Source organism: Alligator sinensis, unplaced genomic scaffold (genome assembly GCF_000455745.1).
Source record: "Alligator sinensis unplaced genomic scaffold, ASM45574v1 scaffold839_1, whole genome shotgun sequence".
Lineage (NCBI taxonomy): Eukaryota > Metazoa > Chordata > Crocodylia > Alligatoridae > Alligator > Alligator sinensis.
The window spans coordinates 3,722,105-3,749,726 of NW_005841885.1; the positions used below are offsets into that span (position 1 = coordinate 3,722,105).

Sequence of the window (27,622 nt, forward strand, 5' to 3'; positions counted from 1 at the left end):
GCCCCTCTATAAGTCTGCAGTGCTCATCAAATGAGGACAAATTCTTTTGCCAAACAAAGTTAAGCACCCTTAAAAAGTCCCCACTTCCCAAGCCTTAATAGGATTGCTCACCATGCTTAACCTAAGATTACTTTGAAATTCCAATTACACATGATCCATTCTTAGACTGGCTAATGAGACCTTCTCTGACGCTTGCATCTCTTCAATCATGTTAGTGGTTCACAGAGAGCTTCCACAAAGTGGCAACAGGAAGCAATGCTTATTTTGGAGAAGGGCTACAAAATTGAGCATAGTGGACAATACACAGACCTAAAGACCAGTTTTCAGCTTGGCCACTGCTTTGCCTTTCAGACAGGCACCTCCCTCTTCAAGCCTCAGATTCATCTGCAAATTGGGGGCAACAATACCAAATTCTTTCGTACAACACTGAGATTTATGCATAACAAGTGCCATGCAAGATAGGGGTATCGTAATTATTTCTCCAGACGACTTGAAACTACAAATCCAAACATGACTTCCCATGTGTGTAGACTTCCTTGGAGATGTGGGCACTTCCTACTTCACAAAGAACTAGAAAGAAGGCAGAAGTAGAAGGTCTAGGAGGTGCCAAGGTTTAGTACAAAAATGAAGATTAACAGAGGGAGGAGGAGAAGAAGGATTGGAGACAGGTCATGAGACTTTGTGAAGTGGAAGAAAAGGGTTGAGTTTGACTGAAAATTGGCAGGGGCATCTGGGAAGAAGTTTTATATGAATATATATAAAATTTAATCCTACCCTGATTGATTACCCCACACCTAGGAAAGATAAACCTTAAGTTATTTTTACAAGTGAACCACCTACCCTAGATGGGCCTCCTTTCCCTTCAGGGCTGCATCAGAGTGCAAGACTGCCAAGCTGCAGGGAGGGGGCAGTTAGGAAAGACAGCCCGGGGAAGGGATTCTAAAACAAAAGCAGGTGGCTTTGAAGAGGATCTTAGGACCTTTTAACGGGACAACAGCCAGCATGAAACCTAGCCCATTTCCAAAAGCTGAATTAAGAAGCAGGCTTTTTTTCCAGGGGGCTGCCTGGCATTTCTTGCTAATTTGTATAGTTTTATTCAAAAAGAAAACCGACATATTTCTATTTTTAAAGTGCTTCATTCTCCCTATTTGCTGTGTGAAACACCTACAGGGAAAACTGTGAAGTTGCTGCTCTATAGTGCTGTTACAAAAAACACATTATAAATAAGTAGGAATTCTATCTAATTTCTTCCTGTTATACACAGGTACACACTCCTTTAAATGCCCATAGGTTGGTATTTTGAGAAAGAGAGGTGATTCTTAGACTGACTGTGTTTCCTTGCATTGTTTTATTTTAAATATATATTTTGCTATTAGTATTTTTTTTTCCAACAAAACTAAGATTTCCTCCCAACCTTTCCTTAGGAGGCCGGATATAGTCTCTGCAGTACATTTTGATCTTAGATAACAGAGCACTACTGTGCAAATTAAACCTACATACTAACATAGCAGCAGATACCATTACTTGCTTTCTATTCTGGTTCCAGTGTGTCCTTTCAACAGGGGTTGCAAAGTCTCTTGCACTTACTTTCAGTTTGTTTCTTGATCTTCAGCGTTACAGTTTCTCCAGCCATTTGGAGTAGATGGATGGCTTCACTCAGTGGCTTGCCCTTGAGGCTCACATTATTAATAGCTAATATCCGGTCACCTACATGGATGGCTCCAGTCCTAAAGAGAAAAGACATGGTCAGAAACTTAAAAACAGCAGTCTTCCTTCAAGATAAGGACCATTGAGAGCTCACTAGAAGTAATGGAGAAATGGCCATCAGACTTTAACAGAGCATGGACCACTGATTCCTTTGTGCACAGAGTGTGCTCAGCACATTGTAGTTGAACATCTAACATTACATGGAATTGAATGTCCTCTTTCAGACATTACATGCATGTATATCCCAGTCACCAAGCAAATATATTGCGATGCCTGTCATTCAGCTTTCTGAACTGATAGCTCCAAATAACCAAATCAAATTTGTATGACAAACACACAAGGATTCCTGGTGTGCATGATTTAAGCAGGTATCCGTGCATATAATTTTAACACTAGTTCACAGTAGTGTTTGTGCCAGATTCACAAAAAGAACTCAGAATTAGCAAAGAAAGTTGATTCAACTTTAAGCATGGACTTAGCGACAAAGGGCAAGTACTTTGCTGAATCCAGACCATGTTCCTAAGCTTATACCAGAGGAAATTTAATTGTACTCTTTATCAAAGTGATGTTTGCCATTATTAAATTCTGAGATCCAGAAAGCAATAGCTCCTGTTAATTTAAGCTTGTTGACTACACGCTACAGACATGATAAAGAATTATACCAATTCTCACACTTCTTGCCTCAGTTTTTCCATTACTCATTTACACCAGTGATGCACATTTGGTTCACGTCTGCCAACAACTTGCATTGGCTGGAAACTGTGGGTAATTCAGAACATACTTGTCACAAGACCTGATAACTGGCAAGGCAGTTTAGCTGTAGCTGCTTGCCGGTTCTTGCTTCACGTAATAGCATTAAGGCTTCCTAATGGTAAAGAAGAAAGCGGAGGTTCTTCTTCCAGTAGCTTTACAATTTCACTTAGCAGGAATTTTCACATAATTGAATCTGAAAAAGCTGCAAGTCTGGGTCATCACATTGCCCTGTCAGAGCTGCAGTACCTCTCAGCTAGGTCACTTCCATTCATTGAGTAAATTATACTTGATCACAGTTACCGTAGAAACAAATATTTTCGCTTTCCTGCAGAAAAGAGCAGCTAACGGCCCCCCTTCTCTAAAAGGTCCCGTTCACAATGCAGGCAAGCTTCCACAACTGGCCACTAGATGTCACTTGAACTCCATGAAAATCATATTGGAAAGCCCTCGGGAACATTTCTGTCATTCAAATAAATTATGGATCAAACTGGATCTGGAGATAAATTGCCTAAAAGTTTAATTTATATGGTTCATTTTTATTTTATATTAATGGTGGCACATTATAGCCAATGCTTCCTTTTTGACAGTGGTTGCAATGTTTACAGACCACTTCTAACAAGTATATCTACCGCTGATTTGCAAATGAGAACAAATTTCCCCCTCCTTCTTCCCCCACAACAGGAGCAAGTCCAACTGGGAGCAACATAACTACAGTACAATAATCACAAGGCTATGACTCAGCAGAGGAAAACAGTCATGCAGAGCAAGGTTTTTCTCCTTGAGACCTAGGAGGAGTTATTCAAAGTAATCAAGAAAGGTTTCCCTATGTGTGGGGCTGGGTCCATGCAAAGGCTTCCCCACTCCTGCCTCCCAAGAGGCTTCTGAAGTAGACTTTCTCTTCAGCATTTGTGCAAAGGAGAGGGATATCAAGCAGGAGGTAACCCACAACTATCATTTCCCTGCAACATTATCAAACCTAATGTTGCAGATGTACAAAGCAGCCCAAAGAGCTTCTGGGCCTCGTCTCTGCCTAAATGGATGCAATTATTGCCAGGGTGCATTTGTGTAGGCAGGGATCATGGATCTAGCAGTGCTCTGAAGTGGGCTTGAGGCAAGATGCCTGTTCATTTGAGCGGAGACTACCTGGAGCGCCTGCCTAAAAGTTTGCCAGCAGATGTGCAACTTCTGGCCTGACCTGAAGTTGGCCACTGAGAAGCTCATGGAAACGGTGCTGCCGTAACGGAAGATCTCACCATGTGTGTCTGTGTGTTTAGACAGGAGGCAAGCATCATGTTACCAAGAGAAAGTGGCCGCCCTTGGACAGGCCTGATAACGTGCATAAGGATTAATAATGGGAGAGAGCTGCTGCTTGACAGTGACCCCATTATCCTGAATCCTCTGTAGTTTTCTATCAGATCGGATATCTGCAGCAACAAAAAAATGCTCAAGGTTGAGATAAAACTATTCACTAGAATCTGGGGCTGTTTAAGCCCAGACAGCTTGTCACCCAGCCTGACACACATGGCAGAGCTTGGAGGACACTGCATTCCCAGTTACCAAGAAATCAGCTGCAGTTGCAGTCTGACTGCCTCCCAACTGCTTCACAAAGTGGTCACAATGTCTCTATTGTTACATGCACACGGGGAAGCATCCACCGAGCGTTATTATTTCTGCTGAGCTACGTGCTGCGCTCCTGCCAAAGCAGGTTTGGGTCTAATTTTGAGTTCTCTATAAATCTAAATGATATTTCCCAGAGCCTGGAAGCTTTCCAATGGCAGTGTGCTGAAGGGGAAGATTAGATGGATTGCTGGCTAGGTCAGGAGGTCCGAATACTTGGAATCCAGCACTCCTGTCCCGACTCCTCTCCCCGAAATGATGCAGCAATGCCTCTCCTTGCTCATGACTTCCCAGCCCTTCTTATCAGGTCAGGACCAGAAGGGGGAACACAGGGCAGGGCATCTCAGAACAAAAATGTACACCTGACCTCCTGGAAAATTTCATCCTAATCCTTTCCTATAAGGATCCAACATTACCTTGACAACTCTACGTGGTGTCTCTTATTCCACACCGATGCTGCTGCTTTGCATGGGCACTGAATAGATGCATGGATGTGTATCCCCTGATCCCTAGCACCTGTCTACTTTCCTTGCTCAGGAGCTTTAGGGATCTGTGCTTGCTTTTGCGGCAGCTCTGCTATTCAGGCGGTAGAGGGTGCTGTGTCCCACCGAGCAGTGAAGGCTGCTGAGCAGTGCATACTGAAAAGGGGCTTTCCTGCTCATCCGTAATTAGAAGAGATTAATTAAGATACAAGGTATGAGTCAACCCCACTGCATACGCTGAGTAATCTAGAAACATCCTAGTTATTTAAATCAGAGACTCAGACCCACACACCCTATCTCATCTTACAAGCTAAAAATCAGCAATGTTTGGTGAGAGACTCTGCCTCATCTAACGGTGGCTGAATCCCAGTTGAGATGAATGTTGAAACCCCAACTCAACCCCGGCACAACAGCCAAAATGCAATCTCTCAAGCAAGTAAAATGACACACCTCATCTCCTGCCCAGCAACTTTGGGTGAGATTCTTTGCCCCCAAGCACACAAAATAATTCCGTCACTGACTACTGGATCTAAATGAGATTTCAGGGATGATATTCAGGCTAATAGGTCAGGTGCTTATTGTACAGTAACCCTGTACATAGGCCTAAGGTCTTCACTGCAGCCACTGCACTGACAGAGAACTAGCTGGTGTAGGGGTATGATAGTACTTGGCCTGTATAGATTCAGCAAATGTTAAGGATACATTAAGACCAAAGAAAAACCTCCCCTCAATGCTTCTTTAAGTCTGGCAAAAGATGACAATCCCCTCCCAGTTTCACTATAAACCTCTGCCCTGCCGGGGTTCCCATGTACCTCACCTTTCAGCCAGCCCTCGTTTGGTCAGGCCTGAAATAACGATTGGATCAAAAGGTTCCTCCGTTCCAGAGATAGTGATTCCCAAGGGGCCACCGTACCTCTTCAATTCTACTGTGTAGATAATAGCACCTGTTGTCTCCTGTTCATCTGGAAGAGGAAACAGGGATGCTGAATGATTTTTTTCTTTTAAATAGATGCTGTGCTTGGACAGAATGGGATTTCTAATGTCCAGGCCACTTTAAAGAGAAGAACAGAAACAGCCCATAATCAACTGGAAGCCAGTCACCAGATGAGCTGTGCGGCTTATCTTTACTTGTTTGCGCTAGCTATAGGGAAATGCCATTAACGTGGTCAGACAGCAATTTGCATCAGGGTGACTATACCAGAGTTATCTTCATCTTTCCTAATCTTCAATTTGACCAGGTCTTCACACTGCTTCAAGATCTGCACGGCATCCTCCATTGAGCAGTTGTCAAGTCGGATGTTATCGATGGCTAACAGCTTATCCCCTGGCTCCAAGGTTCCAGTTCTGCACAGCAAGGAAAGGAAGTGGGGGGAAGAGGGGGAAGGGGAAAGAAGAGGGGGAAGGAAAGAGAACATTTATAGTAGCCTTTTAGATCTTGCCATTCATTCGTTTCAGTAACAGAGGCAATAATATTGCCTTTTACCACTCTGGATCTTCTAGAAACCCACCCCCCACCAGGGACAATAGAGTTTGGGCAGCTGAGGATTAGAAAAAATGTTTGCACGGTACCTGTATGCATCTAGAGTTGTGCAAGTATATTCATATAACACCCCAAACTCAAACAGGTAACTTGCACCCTACCTAAAGCACCAGAAGAGAACCTAATGCTCCCTCCCTCCTGGAAATCAGATTTCATAGATTTCAGGGTCAGAAAGGACCTATTAGATCATCGAGTCTGACCCCCTGCTCTGGGCAGCAAAGAGCACTGGGGATCTTTAAAAGGTCTCTCAGAAGGTGGGCAACAAAGGGCATAAGTCATTTTTGACAGTTTTGGGCTCCTTCCTCCTCACAACTCTTTGCATCAGTGGCTTCTTTCATTTCTCCCTTCTCCAGAAGACATCCCAAGTAAGGAGTAGGGCCACAGGGTTTGATGCAGGGCAGAAGCTGGAGTTTGAGGAGGTGAGCACTTAGGCCTTTTTGAAGCTGCAGGAAGTTGATTCAGCAGGGCTCAGCCAACAATCCCCTTTCAAAAACTGAACCCTGTGTGGTCTGGATGGCTCTAGTCACCCACACTGAAAACTTCCCCTACAGGAGTTTGAAACCAGGTGGGCATTTTGAGAAGAGCCATTCCTAGATCATATACACACACACACACACACACACACACACATTCTTAGTTGCGATCCTATTAAATGATTCCTATTTCTTCAGGGAACTGTGCTGTGTTCACCTGTGCACTTCCTCACTCACAACTGAGCAGTTCACAGGAACCAACACTCATGGATTGGGTGTGAGAAATTCTCCTTTGCTACATATTTTGCCTTTAAATAGAGAGAAGTGAGGTAAACATCTCTGTACTTTGGGATCTTCCAAAGGCTTTGGGTCTGGAGCTGGGACCAGCTTATCTGCTAGCTGAGCGCCACAGCCATCATCAGAGTTGGGTCAGGAAACAATATGTAAACCTAGACTTTATCATGAACTGACAAACCTCTGGATCTGGCAGAGTTCAAAGCCACATCAAAATTCAGACCTCAACTCTGTGGACCTCTCCCCTCCCTTTCATGAAGCAATAGGATATTTTCTGATGGGTTTGTCAGACAGCAAAAGACTGTACCCACCTGTGTGCTACACTCCCCTTCTTGATATCAGAGATAATTAAAGGTTCACCAGGCTTTCTACTTGCAGCTGCAAAAGAGATTTAAGTCAATAAAACTCTGCATGTGTATAACATTTGGCATAGGCTCTATCACCCTGTAGCAGTGAACAGGAAGAAAAGGAAATTATAAGGAGAGGGAATTTGCCCTAGTTTGGCAACAGTACAGTTTCACGCAGAATTTCTTGGATAGATCTGGAATAAAAGGGGCTAAACCCACTAGACATTTACCTCCTGCCTACACTACCCAGCTAGTTTCTTTCAGTCTCCTTTGGAGCAAGGGGTGGAACCAAGTGTAAAAGGGCAACAGCTTCTGATCTCTGCATAGCTCTACCTGCAAAGGTCTAACCAATATGAATGCAGCCTCCAGAAAGCATGATGGTTATTCAAAGTGAGCAACACGAGGGGTGACCTGACTGTGGCAGCTGGAAGAGATGTGGGGCTTGTTTCCTGGGTATCTCATAGCACAGGATGACTTGGGAACTCTGTATAAATGACCAGTCAACCTGGAAATCTGCTTGGTCTACTAGTAGCTTGTGGTCACATATGACTCCTACCTCTGCACTTAAACACTGGGTTTGATGTGCTTCTCTGAACTCTACATCTCAAAACTGTGGCCACTCTTAACTGTGGCCCTAACCTAACCTCAGCAGCAAATGTTAGAGAGTCTTCTGTAGCTGCAGTGCAGCATTGCTTTCATGAGCTTAAGCCCAGGTCTAATTCTCCACGGCATAACACTAGATTTACTTTCATGTAACCCCACGCTCACAACAAATTGGAAGTTTTGGCCCTCAATTTGTATATGGTGGTGACCAGGAATTTCTTCCTTTGTCAAGATCTGCATCTCTATGTTCTCACTTAGTTCATAAGATAGCAATAGGAAAGAAAAGTGCACAGATCTAATGTAATGCATTAAAACAACAGTCAGCAACCTTTTAAGGCTGTGGGCCAGACTGGCCCTATTTGGGCCATTAAAAGATCACCATTTTCTCTGCACCATAAATTTACAAAACCAAATATTCAGTTTGTCTCATCTTCATTTAATTCCCAACCTGCAAAACCTGTCTCAAGCATATGTTGTTCAGGACTTAATTGAGCCTTGTCTCTTTGTTTAGCGCATGTAATCGAGCGTTGGTTAATGGGGTTACACCACGGTGAAGTTTCTGTCACGTTCAGGCAAATGGAAGTGTGACTATGGAAACCACCCTTTCCTTTGGTTCAGCTTAATTAAATGCCATTTTTCTCACATACGTGCCCCAGAATATAATGTGCATCTTGTTTTTGAAAGGCAGAATGGAAAAAAAAATCTTTCCTTGTAGTAACTGAGGAGCAGCAACCGGAAAGCAGAGCCTCTGCATTGTTCTCCTCCCTGTGGGTGGCTACAGATTTTACTTTGGATTTTAGCAGGTAAGTGGCAGAACCTGCTTTTACCATATTTCTCACATATAACAGACAGTCCAATTTCCAGGAGCAGTTTTTTTGCAGGGGGCGAAAGGTGCATGTTGCATGCAAGAAAATAGGGTACGTTAGATGCACTTGCCTAATGTGGGCCTGTACATTTTGAATTTTACAGCATATAGTAAAATTCAGCTGCAGTGAGATCCATCCTCCATTCCAGTTAAAGGCTTCTGATTTCAATGGGGCTATGATTTCACTCAAAGTGCTGTAGTTATCTATTAGACCCTGGTGGCATTTAAGCCATTTCCCCCAAGCTTCAGGTATTTGGTAGAATGGAAACAGCCACTGACAGCACAGGAATGGATAGTTAAAAATCCACCTGAGTAGCTAAACCCAGAGAAAAGACAACATTTAATTTAGACAAGGTAGGAACCCATTCAATACTATGACTTGAACTTCTTTTTTCTGACAAGTCAGACAGGTGCTTCAGTAAAAGGTGACCTGAACACCTTTTGCATATCTGAGACCTGGAGTTAAGGGAGACCCAATATCTCCCTCATTTTTAGAAAAGCCTGAATTTTTATGGTCAGTTATATTTTCAAAAATAGGCTGTGGTCCCTATTTAGAAAATCCCAGAAAGGGCTGATGAATTGACCCTTTGTAACCTCATTGCTATTCATGTAGCAGCCTTTTGCCACAAGCATTCTTCTGTCACTTGGTCACACTCTATACTTATACCCTGCTATCCCGCCTTGGTTACAGCTGCTGCATGGCCTCAGCTGACATAACTAGTGCCTTGCAGCAAAGAGTGTGCATGGGAGGGCAAAAGTTGTACAGTCTACGAGCATCTCAGATTACAGTCAATGATTAACATGCCCATAAGATTTGTGATGTCACCATTTCTCAGCAACTGAATTTGCATGAACTTCTGAGATTAAAGAATGCCCCAAAAAGCAAAATCCAAAGGAATAAGACCAAAAAACCCCCAACATTATAATAAATGTATTTTATGAGTTTAAAAACATATGTACTATTATGTGGGTTGCTAGGAGGAAAAAAACCCAAAAAACTGCTGGTCATCTTTAAGGAGGTACTTTCCCTGCCTGATCAAACCCCTCCATATTTCACTGTATAAAAGGTGGCCAAGCTTCACTGGGTTGAGCATAATATTCAGGGCAGACAGGAAAGAACCAAACCTGATTGATCCGACAGTGCGGTAGCAGTGTTTCTGCTGAGTGCAGGAGAACCTAAGGGAGCTGTCCTCACAGCATCTCTTTGACAACCCATTGATGCACGTTTTTCATTTCATGCATCTTTTATCTGAAGATTGAGTGCTCTCTAGTTCAATGTACAGCTGAAGTCAAACAAACTGAGAGGCTGTTTGGTTGTTCTAATTCACTGAATGATAGAAAAAGTGAAGAGGAAAAACAGTTCATTTCTTGACTCAAGTAGTGACCTTTCTCCACCACGAAACCAACCATAACAGGTGACCTCTATTATAACACTGTTATATCTCACTACTGTTAAATTTGGCCCCCTTTTCAATGCAGGCCTAACTTCACAGTGTTTTAAGAGAGAGAAGAGAGAGGAGCCTATTCCAGGAAGGTTCTCAACCACAGCGTGTTTTCATATAACCAGACTTGCCATCCTGTTTTTGATGGCAACCTGATAGATGAGGTGGGGTGTGCGTGTGGGAGGGAGAGGGACAGAAGGTAATACTGTATGGCCAGACACCCAAAGATGCATCTTAGGTGATCTGTGTCTTTGGAGAGGCTGTTCACAAACTGTAAGAGAAGCCTCCTGTGCACATCCACCAAGCCACATCATTGCCCCACTTAGAAGTCTCCCCTGCCAATGGCTGGGTGGCTGGCAAGCAAAGCTAACCAATATATCTCATTGCTTCCTCACACTTCCCTATCAGTCTGGTCTCACCTTTGGTCTCATATTTAGAAAGCACTCAGAGGCAAGAATTATTTTAGGCATGCTTTGAGCCTGCCTGCCTGATCAGGATCCTAAGGGCTCTCCCTTGCTTTCTGGATCCCAGAGGGGCTTAGGCAGGAGCCAGGCCTGTGCACAGGCAGCAGAAGGAAACTATCAGGTCAAAAAAGGAAGCACTTTGTCATTTCCCAATCCTGAATGCAGATTTGTCATGATCACCAATTGCACCGATCCCCTTTCTGCTGCTCTGTTTGCTCCATTTGCTTTGTTAGCACCTATCAACTGGTAAAGTGGTGGCCAGGATCCTTTGTTGAACAAGCATTATTTTGCCTGTGTAAGAAAGCTGTCCTGATTTCACTGGATCAGCTGAAAGACTGGTCCAAAACCTGAGCCTCAAATAACCAAGGAATCCTTTTTGGTTTGTTTTGTTTTTTTAAATAAAAGCTACTATGGACAAATATAAGGCTCCTTTGCAATCTCTTTGTGTATGAGAATACCTGTACTAGTAACAGAGCACCTTTATATTGTTGTAAATCTATTCCAGCTAGACAGCTGGCTTTCATGGGCTTTAGTTATATTCTGCCAGCTTAGATAAAGCATTGCAGCTTTGTATTGTAGATAAAACCTTTCTGTGCCTCAGTTTCCCACTGCAAAAATGGGAGAAACAGTTCAGCTGCTACAGAAATGAGGATCATGGAAAGCAACTAACACAGATAGATCTACACAGAGAGATGCAAACTGATTTACTGAAAGAGGCACACTGGTCTGCTGTGGACACTCTTATCTTGGTTTATGAATGCCGAGGCCAACTAATTTAGTTCAAACTGCACTATTTTCTCAGGTAGACAAGGCCCATATATTTTCAACTTTAAACTATACTTTTCAGTGCGTTTAGCAGCACAGAAGATATTTTAAGGGCTACTCCAGGGGCCAAGAGCAGGCTCCATAAATCAACAGTTGGTGAAGTGAGGAGGAGGACGTTGTGGGGAAAAGAACTCAAAATAAAACCAGCGTTTGGCTGTGGTGACTGGGCAGTGATAAAAAGGCGAGATGATCGATATTGTTATTTACTTTTTATAAATTGCTTTCGGTCTCTTGCCACCTCTGCCAGGATTCTGGCTATCTCACTGTTTACAATATGATAGATGAAGAGGCTCAAAACACATGTCCGTTTTGTGTTTTTAATAGGATGCATAATGACTTGTATTGGTAAATTATTCCCCTCCTAGGAGCGTGAGCACACAGTGCACGCATCAGCGCTTCCTCCGGTTATAAATGCCTTTCATTATTGATTGAGACAAAGCAATGTTTTGCCAATGTGTAATTAAACAAATTGTAATAATGCCATCAGAGTGCACTTATGAAAGCAAACGTTCATAAAGAGGGGGAAAACCAAAAATGAAACAAAAAAGCCCAATAATCTAGGGATACCTATATGTGAAAGGAGGAGAGAGAAAAAAGAAAGTAAACCTGAATCAATGACAAGGAAGTAGCATTCAAAATAAAATACACAACACTGGCTTCTTCCTCTATCATTCATTAACTTTAATGGCAGGTTCATAAATTATAAATGCTTCTAGCAGGATATTTATGCCACCGCATATCTATTTATTTTCAAAATCTTTAGACGCTGGACCATGACAGAATATTTTGCTTCCGGAAAAGCGCCAAAGTGGAACAGTTCCCAATTCATAATTAAAGCTGCAACTTTAACAGGGAAGGCAGACCAGAGAGAAATTTGATTTGGTCCATTCTGATTGGTCAGTGATATGTCCCTGATGGACCCATTATTAGCATGAAAGATATTGTCTGGGCAAAAGTTCTAACCCTGGCTTTGAAAGCGGTGCCATTAGCAACCTTGGCCAAGGCACAACCTACGGCTCCGCTTCTGTCAGCTTCAAGTGGAACACAACATAGACTCATCTCTGGTGCTCCAGTAGGGCCATTGTGATGGATTGGTTAAAGTTTATAAAGTAGTTTGAAAATTATATGCTATATAAAGTGTTAATGTACTGTTAAAATGAATGACAGATTGAATACCCATTTAACAGCAACAAGAACAAATTTGCACCCTACAGTGAATCATACACTGTTTTCCCTGGGGAAAACATTTTTCATAGGCTAAAAAAAAATTCCTTCGTCTAATCAACCAGAATTTTCCTGAGGCTAAAAACAAATGTTTAACTTCTTTTAAGAGGTCAAGATATTGAATACACATAAAACACGACCGTTAGCTTTTTTACTGCCATAGATTTTAATCTGGAGGAGATTTAAACAAAGTCTACAGCAGCCTAAGTATGTCATTAGAACTGAAAGTAGCCTGAAATGGATGAGGGTGCTTCATGGCACATGTTCTGGCAATCAAAATGCGGAGACAAGTCATTACGAGCCTGTTCTCTGAATTAGAGTGTCTAAAACCTCTTTCTGCAGTTACATTCATCGACACCTCTTTGAATACCGCAGAGGCTTTTGCAAACAATTAAGCTTCACAATCGACACATCCCTCCGAACCAGGGAGAAATAGAAGAGACTCCCTGTGGTACTTTTCCACAGTAACAGCGGTCACAGAACTAATACGAACCCTTCTACCGCAGCACCCATGAGCGGAAGAGTGAAGCTGACTTCTGTGACTTTCACGTCTCCACAAAGGAAATCCGAACAATAGACAATGGGTATATCAGTACTGACTTGCTCCCAAGCCCAGGACCACCACTGAGGGAACAAGTGCCAGCCTCTCTCTCCTGCTCGGTATGCAACAAACCTCATACGATTACACCACGTTTGTCCCCCTACCCAGTCTGGCACAGCCACCAATGCAATAAACCTCGCTTATTTGCACCCATTCAGTGACCAAGCTACAACTCAGTAGGGCGGTGCGAAATTTCTCCAAGTGTTTCGTTTCAAAGCTGTTTCAATGTATTTTGAGCTTGAAACAGTGAAATCAAAGAGAAACAAAAAGCTTTGAAATAGCTTCGAAACGAAATAAGGACACTCGAAACATTTTGAAAGATTTCAAGTTTTGAAGCAGTCCAACGGCCCAGGGCAAGGGAGAGCCAGGGCTGTGCTCCGAGTGGCTCCGCAGCCCCGTGGAGCTCAGCCCAGCGGCGGGAGGTAGAGCGCAGCCCTGGCTCTTCCCGCTTCCCGCTGCCGGGCTGAGCTCCATGGGGCTGCAGGCTCCCACGTCTGTGTGCTGGATGAGAGGAAGCTGCCTCTGCCGGCCGGGACTGGCAGACGCATCAATCTTCCCCTGCGCTGGGACAGGTCTGCGCCCAGCGCCAGTCCCAGGCAGCAGCAGCAGCCTCCTCTTATCCGGTGTGCAGATCCGGGGGTTTGCACCCCTGAGAGGAGTCAGGCACGGCCCCACAGCCCTCCCGGGGGTGTGAGCCCCTGGATCTGCGCACCGGATGGCCAGAGACTGCTGATGCTGGCAAGTGCCAGGAGTTTTGCTTTGAACAGTTTGAGGTGCAGTTTCTCAGAAACCTTTTCACCTATCTCCTTGAACCTTGCAGGCTTCATGCCCTCAGATGGAGCTACCATCCCTGCAATGTTTATCTGAATCCGGCAAGAAATGACAAAGGCATTTTCATGATTCCCCATTATAGCCTATGGGCAAAACGTCGAAATGCGTCAACAGAGCCAAACAGTTTTGAGGGGCACTTAAGTACTTTAGGCAAATATTTACATTCCATTGTAGGAGAAGTGCTGGCGATTTGGGGGATTTCTTTAGTTAACAACTGCCCGAAAACACATTTGGGGGGCTGGAATAATGGTGTACAGGTCTCCTTCCAGCCCTATATGCCTAATAGAGGTTGTAGAAAATCCACCAACAGAAGCATTGTATGCCATTTAAAATATTCCACTGAAATCTTTTGTTTAAAAATTAATGGTATTTCTGCCCTCAGACGTATCCAATGCCAAATAAGCTCCCCTCTCCGCCCTCCATATAACACTTCAGGTTTTACCTTTCTCTCTAGTAATGTTCACTTTAGTTTCACTTTGTAATCTGCCTTAACATGCAATATCTAAAAAGTATGAAGTAGTAAAAAGTGAATTCAAGGGGCATTTTGGTCATTGCCATCTACAACGTGTGAGGATTTCATCCAAGACTTTTAATGCAAATCCAGCGAATGAGGAACTAGAACTGGAATCAGGTGCTACCTGTACCACAGCATCGTATCTAGTTGAAAAGACACATAGCAAACCAATTTTGAGCAGTCGATACATAAGGGAATGTTGTATTATCAAAATACACCATCTCTGATAGAGTCATATCCTGCCTTGACCACTTTACTTACGTGTTGTCTACCTTTCCTTTATCTGTCACATACCTTTTTTCTTCTTTTCAACTCCATGCTCCTTGAAGCAAGGACCATTCAGTTTGATGTAAGCCTAAAGCCCTGTAGATGCCACTAAAAACTAAATAATTTCCTTGCACTTTACTGTGTCCTTCTGAAAAGCTAGATTGGAAGCCAGTGGTTCTTGCTACTGCCAGCTGCTGTAACGACTGTCTAAGCAATACTTACAGCTGATCGTAATTCCAAGCTCCACACCTCTTTTCTTGGGCAGTTTAACATGGAAGGTACCACTGCTAGGTATGACGGACTCTATAAAAAACAAACCACATATGAGAGTAAGCGTAGGGAAGGACAGAGTTTTCATTTATGATGATGGACTACTTTGAACCTAAGAGAAATTAGCTTGAATGTGTTTTACCGGTCTTAAAAACTGTAATGCAGCATAGTATATTATCTATTCAGTGTACTCTTGTCACCAACAGCTTCAGGGATTTTAGCAAAAAGCTGACTTATTGAAATATGCAGATATTGTAGAGACATAAATACAATTCAGGGCCACAGTATGGCTAGGTTCAAAGGGTCAAAGGCAGCTGTGCCAAAGCAGACACAAAATCTTTACATGTCAAATCCAAACCCTAGTAGTAGCTAATAGGATTGGTGACTCAGTATTGTGAACCAATGAATTAAATGCATAGGCAGAAGGCAGGGCACAGCGGCACTTTATAGACTACCTCTCTCTACAATTAAATGCATAACTATCTGAAAAAAAACTATTATTCACTTACAGAGCATGCATGTCCATGCAGAGGAGTTTGTTAAATAGATGCATGGATCTAACCTGTCAGTACATATCTCTGTTCCTAGCTCATGTTGATCTACCCGTTCCTCTTACCAAGGGCAGGGTGCAGTTTTAGAACAGGCTTTCCCTGCAGTGGGGCTAATGATAAACTAGTGGAACATTTTTTGTAGGCAACAAGAGAGTGACAAATTCATTGGTGACATACCTGCCACATCGAATTCTATTTCCAGCACAACTTTATTAGTAAGAGCTGCATCACGCAAGAGCTGATTGGCTTCCTCCATAGTCCCATCTTCAGTTGCGATGCCATTGATGGAAAGTACTCTATCTCCTACTTGTAACAGCCCACATCTGCCATCCAGATTGGAATGGAGAGGGAGGGAGGAACAAAACAAAACAATAGACAACGATAAACTACCTCTACCAGTCGCATCTCAAGTCACTAAAGCTGATGACAGCTTATAGGAATGGGACAATAAATATATAGAGAGAGTTCTAAAATGCACAAGGTGGTGCAGGGAATCTAGTAACACCAGGAAAAAACTCAGAAATTCAGATGCATCTTTTAATGGTTTGCCTGCTCTAAGCTCAGCCATGTTCTACTCTCAAGTAAGCAATTCTTTTCAGTTTGCTGCTATTAACACAAAACTGTTCCCTGCCACCTCTAGAAATCATCATCCCAGCTGTGAAATGAGAGATAAAAGTGAGGGTAAACTAGTTACCCTTGTGCTCTATCCATATCTAATAGTACGCTGCTCTCTATGCATGTGCCTGAGTCCATTCGAGACCAAACTAATGGCATTGAGAATTACAAAGTCCTCTGATTAATACGTGGCTAATATTGAAGCTATAATCCAATGAACTCACCGAAATGTCTCAGCAAATTGGATAATCATTTATCTCTTGTAATTGCATTTCTGGAAGCCAAATGTACATTGATACTGTTTAACTGCCTTGAAAAGGCCAATATTATTATGGTATGATATCCCTCCATTATAAAACTGTGATGTCGCTTTTTATTTTATTTTTTGTAAAGAAAAAAGCTTTACATTTGGAAGCACCCTATGAATTGCAAAGTTAGGTTGCAGTTGTACAGCTGTAGCAGAGAGGCTCTGTGCTGTGGGTTTCATCTGTGCATATGAGCAGAGCAGATTTTTTTCAAAAAGGAAGCAATGCATTCCCAAACAAGCCCCACGGCCATAACAACAGAAAGGCCCTGAGCCATGTGACAGAGGTCACCTATCCCAGCATATGACTCCACATGGCCATGAATGCAGTACTCTTTATGATTTTTTGGTGGGTGATGGAAAGCCTAAACCCTTCTCATAGCCACACCTACCTATTACTCAATGATTAGAGAGGACTCAGCACAAGCAGTATTTTACAATTGTTCTTTTCTCACCTTCCTGTTCAGTTTTTGTGCTTGCCCTGAAGTAGAACTTCATAATTTATAGTTGCCTCATTCAGGTAAGAGGACTCCAAATTTGTCTCAGTAGGAAGCACTGGGAGAAATTTACTGCTCCACTTGCACGTTTTGAGCCTCTCAAAGCTCCTCATTGTAAATCTGACTCTAGAATCTTTACCTGCTATTGAATGACGTCCAACCAACCCCGCTTCATCTGCCTGAGCTTCTACCGATGCATCACAAAAGATGGATCGTATCTCATCTACCACAAAGCTCACTCCATACCACTTAAAGTAATATTTAATTGTAAGAAAACATGTTACCCATAGCACCATGGTTTAAGACTAGTGCCATAGTCAAGGGAGATGAGGAAATGACTACTACTTTAAACAAGCCATACATATACAGTAGAAGGCCACAATGGCAAGAGAACGCACTTGGCAGCTGGGTGTGGAAAAATGGCCCTCTTTTTGCTCTGGCCCCTGCAAGTTGGGATATGGATGAGTTGGGAGAGGGAATCCAGAAGTGATTTTGTGGGAGAAGTGCATTAGGCTGGTGTTGTATGCTCCTTGCTGTCTGACTTTACATCGTCCATGGAGAATTACTGAAGTCTCTTCTTGTTATAAAATGTACATTTAAAGAGTTTATCTGATTGGGATGAACACACCTGTGTCTTATGATTATGAATAAATACTGTATCAATTAGCTGTGCAATAAACTAGATGCTTAAGTGGTCTCATGCATGTGCATACATTTGAAAACTTCAGCCTTTAGGACTGAAGAGGGCTCCACAGGGGGTAAGGGCTTCTGTATACATCACGGGGTTTAATCCTCATTAAATTAAATAGGTTTATAAAATTTAAATTTGTTTATTTTGGAACGTTGCATCAGTGTTTGCACGCAGTAGGTTTTTGAATGAATTAAGCCCGGTCCTTGGCTGACACCGCAGGAGAGTGGGATGGTCCCATGCTATGCCCCCAGGTCAGGGTCCCCCAGCCTGTGCCCTGCCACACAGCTGTGGGAGCAGGGAGCTGACATGTGGCACAAGAGAAAGAAAAGCAGAAGCAATCTGAAAGCAGCAGCAATTCCAAGGGGTGAACTACAAAAAAATTGCAGAATCATTTGGTGGACAAAGAGGCTCATTACATGTCTTTGAGTGCCTTTGTGTTTGCACACAATGAATTCATGGATGCGACACTTACATTTGTGGCGAGCCAAACTAAACTAAGTCCGAGGAGTTTTAGTTGAATGCACCAGAAAGACTTTTAAAGCATCCAGAAAACCCACCTGTGCAAACAGTTATGCCACTGCAGTGCAAGAAAGGGCAAAAAACGTGGTGTGTACAAATCCTCTAAGACTTACAGTAGAGGTGACAGAGATACTATTTTCCCCATTGTGGGCTCTGCTCTTATTGCAATATGCCAGTCTTAGAAAGAAACAATCAAATAATGTCACGATCAAAAGGTATTATTACCCAGTGACACAAAGATACGAGCAATTGTGAAGCTGCAGTTCTCATCGAGGGGCAGCTCCAAATGGAGAAAGTAGCTTCCATCTTCATCACTCACAGGAAGTGCAATTTTTCAGGTTTGTTTGCTCAACTTTGGATATTTTTTTCCTCAGTGTGGCTCTAAAATAGCTGTGTCATGTCAGAAGCATTTTATTTCTTTTAATAGTAGACTGAGCTGATCATGGTATTTTACACTCTTGTTTCACAGATTTATGAAACTTTGTGAGGTGAAGCCACAACCTTCTGCCCCCCTCAGTGAAGGAGCTGAAATGAGATGTGCCTTGTTAACGCTCTTATAAACACTTTCATGGACTTTGGCTTCTTACTGCATTTTGGCTTCATGGTGGGAGCAGGATACTGAGTCAACAGCCTTGTATTCTCCTGGTTGTAGCACTGACACGCTTCATTTCTTAGGAAATGCAGTCTCCATGGGGCTGATCCTGCCAACCACCGTTCATGCACACAGTACCCCTGGATCGAGGGGTGGGTACCTTGTTTGCTTCAGCAACACAGACTTTCCCAAGGCAGAGGAGAAGAGGCATAAAGCAAAGGCAACATGAAAGCTGTGCAGGGAGCCAGCCAAGAGGAAAACAGACTTATATCACTCCAGCTGCTGATGCAGGGGTATGAATCACTGTCCAATTTTGAGTCCAAAGGCTTCAAATAGCCCCTAATAAACAAAGTGACTGATGGAGAAGGTGAACCATTAGAAGCCATCAGCTGTAAAACCAATGGTAGGGGTGCCTTTTCCTTGAAAACATTTGCCACCTAGTAACCTAAAGCAGACAATAGAGGAGAGCTGAGCTGAACTCCCTGAACAAAGGAGAAGCTACTTTCTTCCCTGAACTAACTGAAAGATGCTCTCTAAACACAGCCCTGTGCTGCTACCTGGTGTGAAGCACTGACCTGAGACAAAGTGCTCTGGCAGGGCTAGGAATCAAACCCTCTCCCCTTCGCTTGGATTCTCACTCATCAATCCACAGCAGCCAGCTCCAGCGAGCAGCTTTCCAGAGCCAGCTGTTGTGAGCCTCACTCAGCAGCTATTCACAGCAAGACAACTGCTTTCCAGAGAATAGCAGCCATCCGACTCTGCTCACCTGAGCTGCACTGAGCCCCATCTCATTACAGGGAGAAAGACCAACAGGAGAGGGTTAAGTGAGACCATCTGGGGACAACAATGCTATGACCACATTAGGAAGAGGTCTCCCCAGGGGGTAAGGGAGGGAAAAACCAAAGCAGTGTCACATACTGGAAAGGTTCAACAGCTGAGTGGTGTGCAAGAGCACCAACCAAGTATGCAAGAACACCACCTTACCGACACAATCCTCACACAGCGCAGTGCCTGCACAGATGCCCACCCACTCTGCACGGGGCAGTGACAGCATGAGAATGAAACTGGAGGCTGGCCATAGCTGAGAAACTGTCCCCGAGGGTGGAAGCACATGGCTCTGCTATCTTGGAGTTAGCAGGCAGAATACTACCCTGCTCCTTGCCAAGGAGGGGACAATAAAGTTCTTAGCTCAAGTGGTGGGAACAAGGAGCATCTTGTGCTGTGCATATGTAATACTGGTTTTTTGCTTCATCTCGCCACAAAAGGCCCTTCACCCTGCCAGCCCCCAGCACTCCAATCCATTGTGAGGAGCAATTCCAGTGGGATTAAGGTGCTTTACTGTAGCTAAGAGGCTAAGGAGAACCTGCTCCACTGAAGTTAGAAAGATGCTTCAGAAAGTGATTGCATATAAACCCAACATACTCCACGCTGCAAAGCAAGGGAGCCCGTTCCCTGTGATGAGAATGGAGGAAGGAGGCAGCTGGGGGAGTACGACTCCGGCTGAGAGGAAAAGGAGCACGCGTGATGCTCGGATCCAGGCAAGACTGTGCAGCAGGGCTCTGCTCTCAGGCTTGGCAAGAGAATAAGAGAAGCCAGGCTGATCTCAAGGCCCCCTGGGAGGGCAGGCTTTGTTAATGCCTGATTTATAAAGGGAGTTTGGAACTTCACAGTGTGCTCCAAGTCTGCTGTGTTAATACGAAATGAAAAAAAAAGCACCACTGCTTATACAAATTGGATTTAAAATTAAACAAACGAGACATGGAAGGCATTAGTTGCCATCCCCATTGATGCTGCATGGGACAATGTTTTCTGAGGACCTCATGGAACATCCTTTCTGGGCAGCCCTCCACCCCTTGTCTTACCGTGTGTGGTCTTCATGATGTACAAAAATATCTTCTGGGAAGAGGTACCACACAAGCAGCCCCACAGCATAGCTATCACAAGGCAACAATTCAATAAGTGACATCCAATTCTGCTACAGACCTTTTCCCCAGCAACATAAAATGCCACTCAGCCTTCTCTGCGGGTCTGATCGATGTTTTATTTGCATGGCTCAGTCTGCAGAAGCTGAAACCTTGCCACGCCAATAAAACACTGATAAGGCTTGCAGAGATTTATCTCACCAAGGAAGGGTCTTGCTGTAGGTACCTACAATTATTTGTTACTTCCAGCATAGATAGCATTACACAGGCCAGATCATCGGTGTAAATCACAGGCAGTCTAAGAAAAATGTGTCTATAGGGGTGGGCATGTGTGGCTGTTTGGAAGCTGCCGTACTTTGTCCAGTGAGGATTGAAAGTGCAGCTATAGTCAGAAAATGTGATGTAAAAGCCTCTTAGTCAAAACAGCCATCTTCTTATGCTTCGGTTTCACTCAGTCATTTCACCCCTCTAAAGCAGGCATTCGTTCTACTTAATCTGGCAAAGCCAAAATAACTCCAGAAATATGATTTGGATTCTAATCTGCTCTGTGAGAAATCACTGTTAATTATTCTGCCTCACATCTGCCTATGCTGCAGTGTTCTCTGCCTCCTGAATCACTACTAGTTAAAAGACACTTATAGTTCAAACTTAGCTGACATTAAGAGTACATCTGTGTTATAGATTATCATATTGAGATATCCATGCTAGCTTGGATACTGAAAACAGTTTAGCATAGAGTTCTGAATAGATAGATTGACCCTGCTTCATTGACCCGATAGACACCAGCCCATCCAGAGCTCTGTGCAGCTGCGGCTAGGCAACTTCTAGTACCCGAGCTATGTTGAATATCTCTATACTGCAGTCTGCAGCTAAGTTTGAGTGGTAAGAGTCTTCTACTGGTAACAAGACAAGAGGCAGGAAGAACAGAGAGTGATTTTTCTGAGCTCATGAGTCAGGGGAAAAAAGCCATCTGTGGGATCCAGTGGTTAGACCACCACATCTGTGTTCAGAACACCTGGGTTCTAGCACCAGCTCTGCCGCTGGCTTGCTGCTGTGGGCAAAAAAATTCTCTTATCCCATGAAAATTTGACACACCCACATTTTTTCAATTCTGCATTAGGATGAAGCAAAGATCTTGTAACAGTGAAAAAGAAGACAAGCAAATATATCTACCCCCTTGCTCCAAAACAGCCAAGTCTGTTAGTTACACTTTTTATCTGGGATATGCAAAACTAAAGTACAGGTCCCTGCTTTACCAGGTAATCTAGGTTTCGTCTATCTCAGGAGCATGCTCTCACCACACCAGCTACTGACTACAATGGAATGGGTGAGAGAAAGTCTCACGCTGATTCTTGTCCACTCTTGTTCAACGTGTTAAAATATCTTCCCAAAAAAGTTTAGTTGCACTGAATTGCCATTTTCTATCAGAAAGATCAGTAAGTTGGAAAATAACTGCAGCTCTAGGGCAAACCTCAGGTTCCCCCATCTAAGATTGTGATTATGAGGCTTACCCACCTTTTTCAGGAGCGTGGGCACCCACAAATAGAAAGGGTGATACGGTTGCTCCATACATTTTTCTTTTCACTTGTGAACAAATAAACGCAGTGCTGATTCTCAACGATGTGCATGTGGAATCTGACACTGCTATTTTTTATGGTCATTTCTCACTACAACAACCATTTAAAAGTAGCCATGAAGCATATAAGCAAGCTGATATCACAGCGACTACTGCCACCCATATGTCACAGTGAAACATACATTAAATCACTTACATGCAGCAAACCAAGTATTCAGTTTTCCATTGGAAAAAATCAGACAGCAGCTCATCTTCCCCCGCAAGACTCCACAGCATCAATGATAAGTGGAAGAAGGAAAGAAGACCCTGGGGAATCCATGCCCTTGGCCATATGCCAGTGCACCTGTGTGGTTAAATTTAGGGCAGAGTGCAAAGCAGGTATGTTTTAAAGAGGCCGTGTGCTGGTTAAAATATGGGTTTGACACAGTAGTTAATTTACATCGGGGTGTCAAACTCACTTCTTGCCCCCAACCAGATCTAGACCTCCAGCTCCAGCACAGGGTCCAGGCTTGTGGTGGTGGTAACTACTCCAGCATGGGGCAACTGTGGGGCCATTGTAGGAGGAGGTAAGGCCGTGACAGTGTGGATGAGGCTAGCAGCCAAAGGACGGCTAGGGCTGTACCAACTCCTGCTCACCCTCCTGCCGCCAATCCTTATGTCTGCTAAGCACCTCATATTCTATGACAACCCAATTCCCACCCCCAGCCATGCCCCCAACTTCTTGATAGAGCAGCTCAACAGGCCAGATCTGGCCCATGGGCCATGTTTGATACTCATGATTTAAATAGATTGGGGCTTGTTTGTAGTATGCTGGCTTTCACTGTGGTGAAACCTCTACATATTACTGTTCTCCTAGAGGGAAAAGAAATTAAAATTGTGTAGTACGAAGAAACACAGGAACTGATGTGAGACACAGCCTGCAATTTATATCATATGCTCCTGTACACACAGGGAATGCTCCAGTGGGAACTTGTGTTAATAAAAAGACAGCGATAAATACACAAATAATCTTCCATGGGGAAAGAAAACCCCTAAGGAAACTGCCAAAATTGTCATTTAACAACCAGGGAGAAGGTCTCTAACCTCTCTGCTGGGCTGTCAGGCTCAATAAAGCGGACAAGAGGTGGGGAAGACAGGGTTTCCGTAGCAAAGATCCCTCCCTGGAGCTGAAGTCCAAAGCCATTCAATGGGTCTCCCCTTAGGACCACTTCAGTTGTCTCTGTATGAACGATCTGCCCACCGGGACCCACTGTGCTGGAGGCCAGCGACACTGTAACGAGAGAACAAACGAGGCTGAGGCGCAGGTTAGCGATGCACTTTGTGCAGTGTCTACAGCAACGTGGCTGTCATGTTCCATGTTGCAAGCACATGCAAACTGCCCACAAATGCCACTTGCCATTCTCTACAGCCCTGTGGAGAAAGAAGATTGCCAGCCTGCAGGGAATACACACATGCAGCCTTCTACAGGAGCAACAAAGAGTGGGGAGGGGAACAGGGGATTGCACCAATTTCCAAGGGGCTTAGTCAGTGTAGTGTACAGACCCTTCCACTACTTTGGACCAAGGTTGGTCTTAGTTCACAGCTGAAAAGGAAGAGGAAGGAACTGATGGCATGGGGATCAGCAGGCTGCCTACACAGGCTTTCTGCAGAGCAAATGAGAAAGGCATATGTGCCTGAAAAGCCAGAGACCCAAGCAACACAGCCTTGCAACCAGGCAGTTCTCCTTACGTGAACTCTTGTGCTCCTTCTTCTTCTGTCTCCTCCTCATCATGGTGGCCCGCGGGCTCATGGGGTGGGAGCTCCGAGGTAGAGTATTCGAATTCTGGCAGGGGAAGCCTTGTGCATTCATGGTCGGGGATGAAAAGTTGGCAGCCACCAGAGCTATATATTGTAAATATACAATGTGTTACACACCCACATGCGGAAAACCATTTCAGCACTAAGAAAACAAACTGATTCTTCCAGATCATTTAAACCAACGCTTTGACTTGCTAGCTATAAAAGCAGTTACTCAGAAGATTCAAATGGGAGTGTGTTTCCTGAAGGAAACTTCCACTGTCTAACCATATGGATGCGTATTGGTAGGCGTCTGTAGGGCTGCCTACACACACTGTTGTGTCTGTTGGGTAATCTCCCCCTTAGCCAACTTGCCCTCATTATTGTTACAGCTCTGCTTTCTTTGTTGCGGGCCACCTCTCATTGTAAGGCACTACTGCTCGTAAAGCACTGGAAAATGCTACCTAGAGAGGTTTGTGGGATCTCCACCTCTAGACATTTTCAAGAGCAGGTTAGACAAACACTAGACTGGGATGGCTGTCAGGGATGCTCTTGTCTTGAGCAAGGGGTTAGAGTAGGTGACCTCAGGAGGTCCCTTCCAGCCCTATTTTCCTATGTTCCTATCAAAATCCGGATTGTGGACATACCAAGCTGGGCATGCTGGTGCCTTATATGGTGTAGAGTCTTTATAGAGCTACCTCCTTCATGTTCCCCATGCATAGCAGGGGCAAGCTAATAGTGCAGCAGGGAAAGGGAAGGTTAGTTAACCTCAGACATGTGAATAGGCTCATAACAAAAAACCCTCAGCACTGGACTTATTTTTGGATGCCAATTTCAGTTTCTGAAGTACCAGGGCAGGGGTCCGCGATGCTTTTGGCAGAGTGCCAGAAACAGCTGCAACCTCAACTTGGAAGACGTTGGCATGCCAGAGGTAGATGGTAGCGAAGCTGTGAAGGTCCTAATCCTTGTTGTGGCAATGCAGCTCTGGCCCCATCCCTGCTATCCACCTCGAGATGCATGCGCACCCAGCACCAGCAACGAGCCAGGCCAGGACTCCACAGATCCTGGTAAAGCTGCTTACCCCTCCTGGCTGCCTGCCACGGCCAGCCCCTGCCACACACCACAGAGCCCAGGCTTCTTACAACAGGGGGTGGGGAGCCTGCAAACAGCTGCACCAGGGCTGCAGAGCCCCGGCCTGGGTCATCACTGGCACTGGGTGCACGTGCATCTCTGGGTTGATGGCAGGGAAGGGATCCTTGCCACAACAAGGATCAGGCCCCTTGAAGGTCCCCTGCCATCCACCCCAAGGCATGCATGCCAAGTAAAATGTCTTCAAGAGACATGCTCTGGTACATTTGCGGAGGGTTGCCAACCCCTGTACTAGGGGATAACATTGCGGATCTAACATTACAACCCGGATGGTATACTTTAAGCTGACTGTGGGAAGGGAGTTGTTAATAAGGATAGCAACAGAATAATTAGCTCTTGCAGAGACACACACGAATGCTAAGTGGATGGGTTACATTTGCAATAATCCTGGCTGGAGGTCTGGTTCCAGGTGGGCGTCTTGCAGTGTCCCGGGTGATGTGTGTGGCAGTAGTTGACACAGGGATCCCAGCAGTGGTGATGGTCGCTCTTCTGCACCTTGACTACAAGCAGCACATGCGAGAAACACCGATGCAAAGAGAGGAAGCAGAAAATAATCAACAAGGAATAAAACACCTTTGAGGAAGCAATAACTGGGAAAGCTTTACAGGGGTTTAGAGGGAAGTTATACATTATTTGATTGAGTCGGGCATTATCCAACCTTTCCCTGAACACAGGTCTGCCTGTCACTGTTCTCCCCAATCCTGACATGGCTGAAACTCATCTCCCCAACATCCTATCACACAAACAGATCTATATTTGTATCTGGCCAAGAAAACCATGTCAGTATGTACTGAAGGTGAGTCAGCATCATCAGAGGTGACGTGTCACCAATTCACATCACGACACTGTAAAAAACTTGTGAGTCAGAGGTCAGAAATTCAACCTGCCCCACAGACAGCAGGTCTTCAATTCCCTTCTGGACCACTGGTCTGAATCTAAGCCATGTTGATAGCACCAACAGGTCATCAGCCTTCAAAGTCTGTAGTTCAATCACAGAGGTTGCTTATAGGCAAGAAGTTCCCACTGGTGCTGGCACTTCACCAAGTGCATTGCAGCACCCTGAATGTTAAAGAGATTTTAGATGCTTCAGGGTCTTCTCTTCTCCTTTTCCTCCAGCTTATGCTACTACTGGTGCAGAAAAATTACAGGTGGGATTTTTAGCTAGGATTCCCCTAAGTACTTAGAGCCCATGCAAAGTGAATATGTGGTCTCTGTTCAGCAATCATTAGGTATCTGCATTCAAAACCACCACCAGAAAAGACCAAAGACTCAAAGATCTTAGTGACCAAACTCTTTTGCTGTCAGAGCAAGGCTGAACCACATTCACAGAAGCATGGGGGAAATCTGCAAAACTTTGGCTAATGCCAAACATCTTGGGCACCTATAAATGTGCAGCAAGGCTGCTCCAATGCAGTGTAATTACAGCGTGTCAGAGCAGACTCAATTAATCCGCGCTCCAGCAGACTCCAACATCATGCGCATCAGCTTCCCCACGCTGTAAAATGGCAGCGGAGGCACTTTAACTAAAGCTTGTTCAACAAACAAGCTCAGTGGGAGGATCGCTCAGCAAAATCTGAGCGGTCGCAGAGCTTCCTCTCGTGCGTGGATGACCTCTACCTGACTCAAGAAGTCTATGGGCCAACGAGAGGCAAAGCGCTGCTCGACCTGGTACTGGTTACTGGGGATGACCTAGTCGGCAACCTAGTGATCGATGGGAAGCTGGGTGACAGTGACCACGAGCTGATCACCTTCACCATCCGCCGAAAAGCTGGCAAGTCGGTCAGCAACGCGCAAGTCCTTGACTTCAGGAAAGCCGACTTTGACAAGCTCAGGAGGCTTGTCAGTGAGGCCCTAAGGGACCGTGACCACAGGGAGAGGGGAGTTCAAGAGGAGTGGTTGCTCCTCAAGGGAGCAATCCTCAATGCACATCTCGGAGGAAAGGCAGCAAGAGGGTACAGCAGCCCCCCTGGCTCTCCAGGGACCTAGCAGATCTCCTGAGGCTAAAAAGAAAGGCCTACAAAGGGTGGAGGATGGGAGTCACCTCCAAGGAGGATTATTCTGCACTGGTCCGGTCCTGTAGGGAGCAGACCAGGAAAGCCAAGGCTGCAACTGAACTCCAGCTAGCTTTGAGCATCAAGGACAATAAGAAGTCCTTTTTCAGATATGTGGGGAGCCGGAGGAAAAGCAGAGGCAACATTGGACCCCTGCTGAGCCAGATGGGGCAACTGACAACTGACGCCCAGGAAAAAGCCAACCTATTAAATAAGTACTTTGCGTCAGTCTTTCATCAGTCCCATGGGACACCCATGCC

At 44.5% G+C, this 27,622-nt stretch overlaps 1 protein-coding gene across 5 annotated transcripts in view; it reads right to left on the reverse strand.

The window, feature by feature from the left end:
* The window catches only part of GRIP2 (glutamate receptor interacting protein 2), a 167,452-nt gene that overhangs the window by 27,237 nt on the left and 112,593 nt on the right, over positions 1-27,622 (reverse strand). For all 5 annotated transcript variants that reach the window (XM_025196846.1, XM_025196847.1, XM_025196848.1 and 2 more), the window contains 9 exons: positions 25,686-25,811; positions 24,115-24,267; positions 23,470-23,656; positions 15,848-15,993; positions 15,072-15,152; positions 7,178-7,244; positions 5,758-5,903; positions 5,377-5,521; positions 1,588-1,727 (listed from right to left, as the gene is read on the reverse strand). In XM_025196846.1, coding sequence (XP_025052631.1) covers positions 1,588-1,727; positions 5,377-5,521; positions 5,758-5,903; positions 7,178-7,244; positions 15,072-15,152; positions 15,848-15,993; positions 23,470-23,656; positions 24,115-24,267; positions 25,686-25,811 — 1,191 coding nt within the window. The remainder of the gene's footprint in view (positions 1-1,587; positions 1,728-5,376; positions 5,522-5,757; positions 5,904-7,177; positions 7,245-15,071; positions 15,153-15,847; positions 15,994-23,469; positions 23,657-24,114; positions 24,268-25,685; positions 25,812-27,622) is intronic.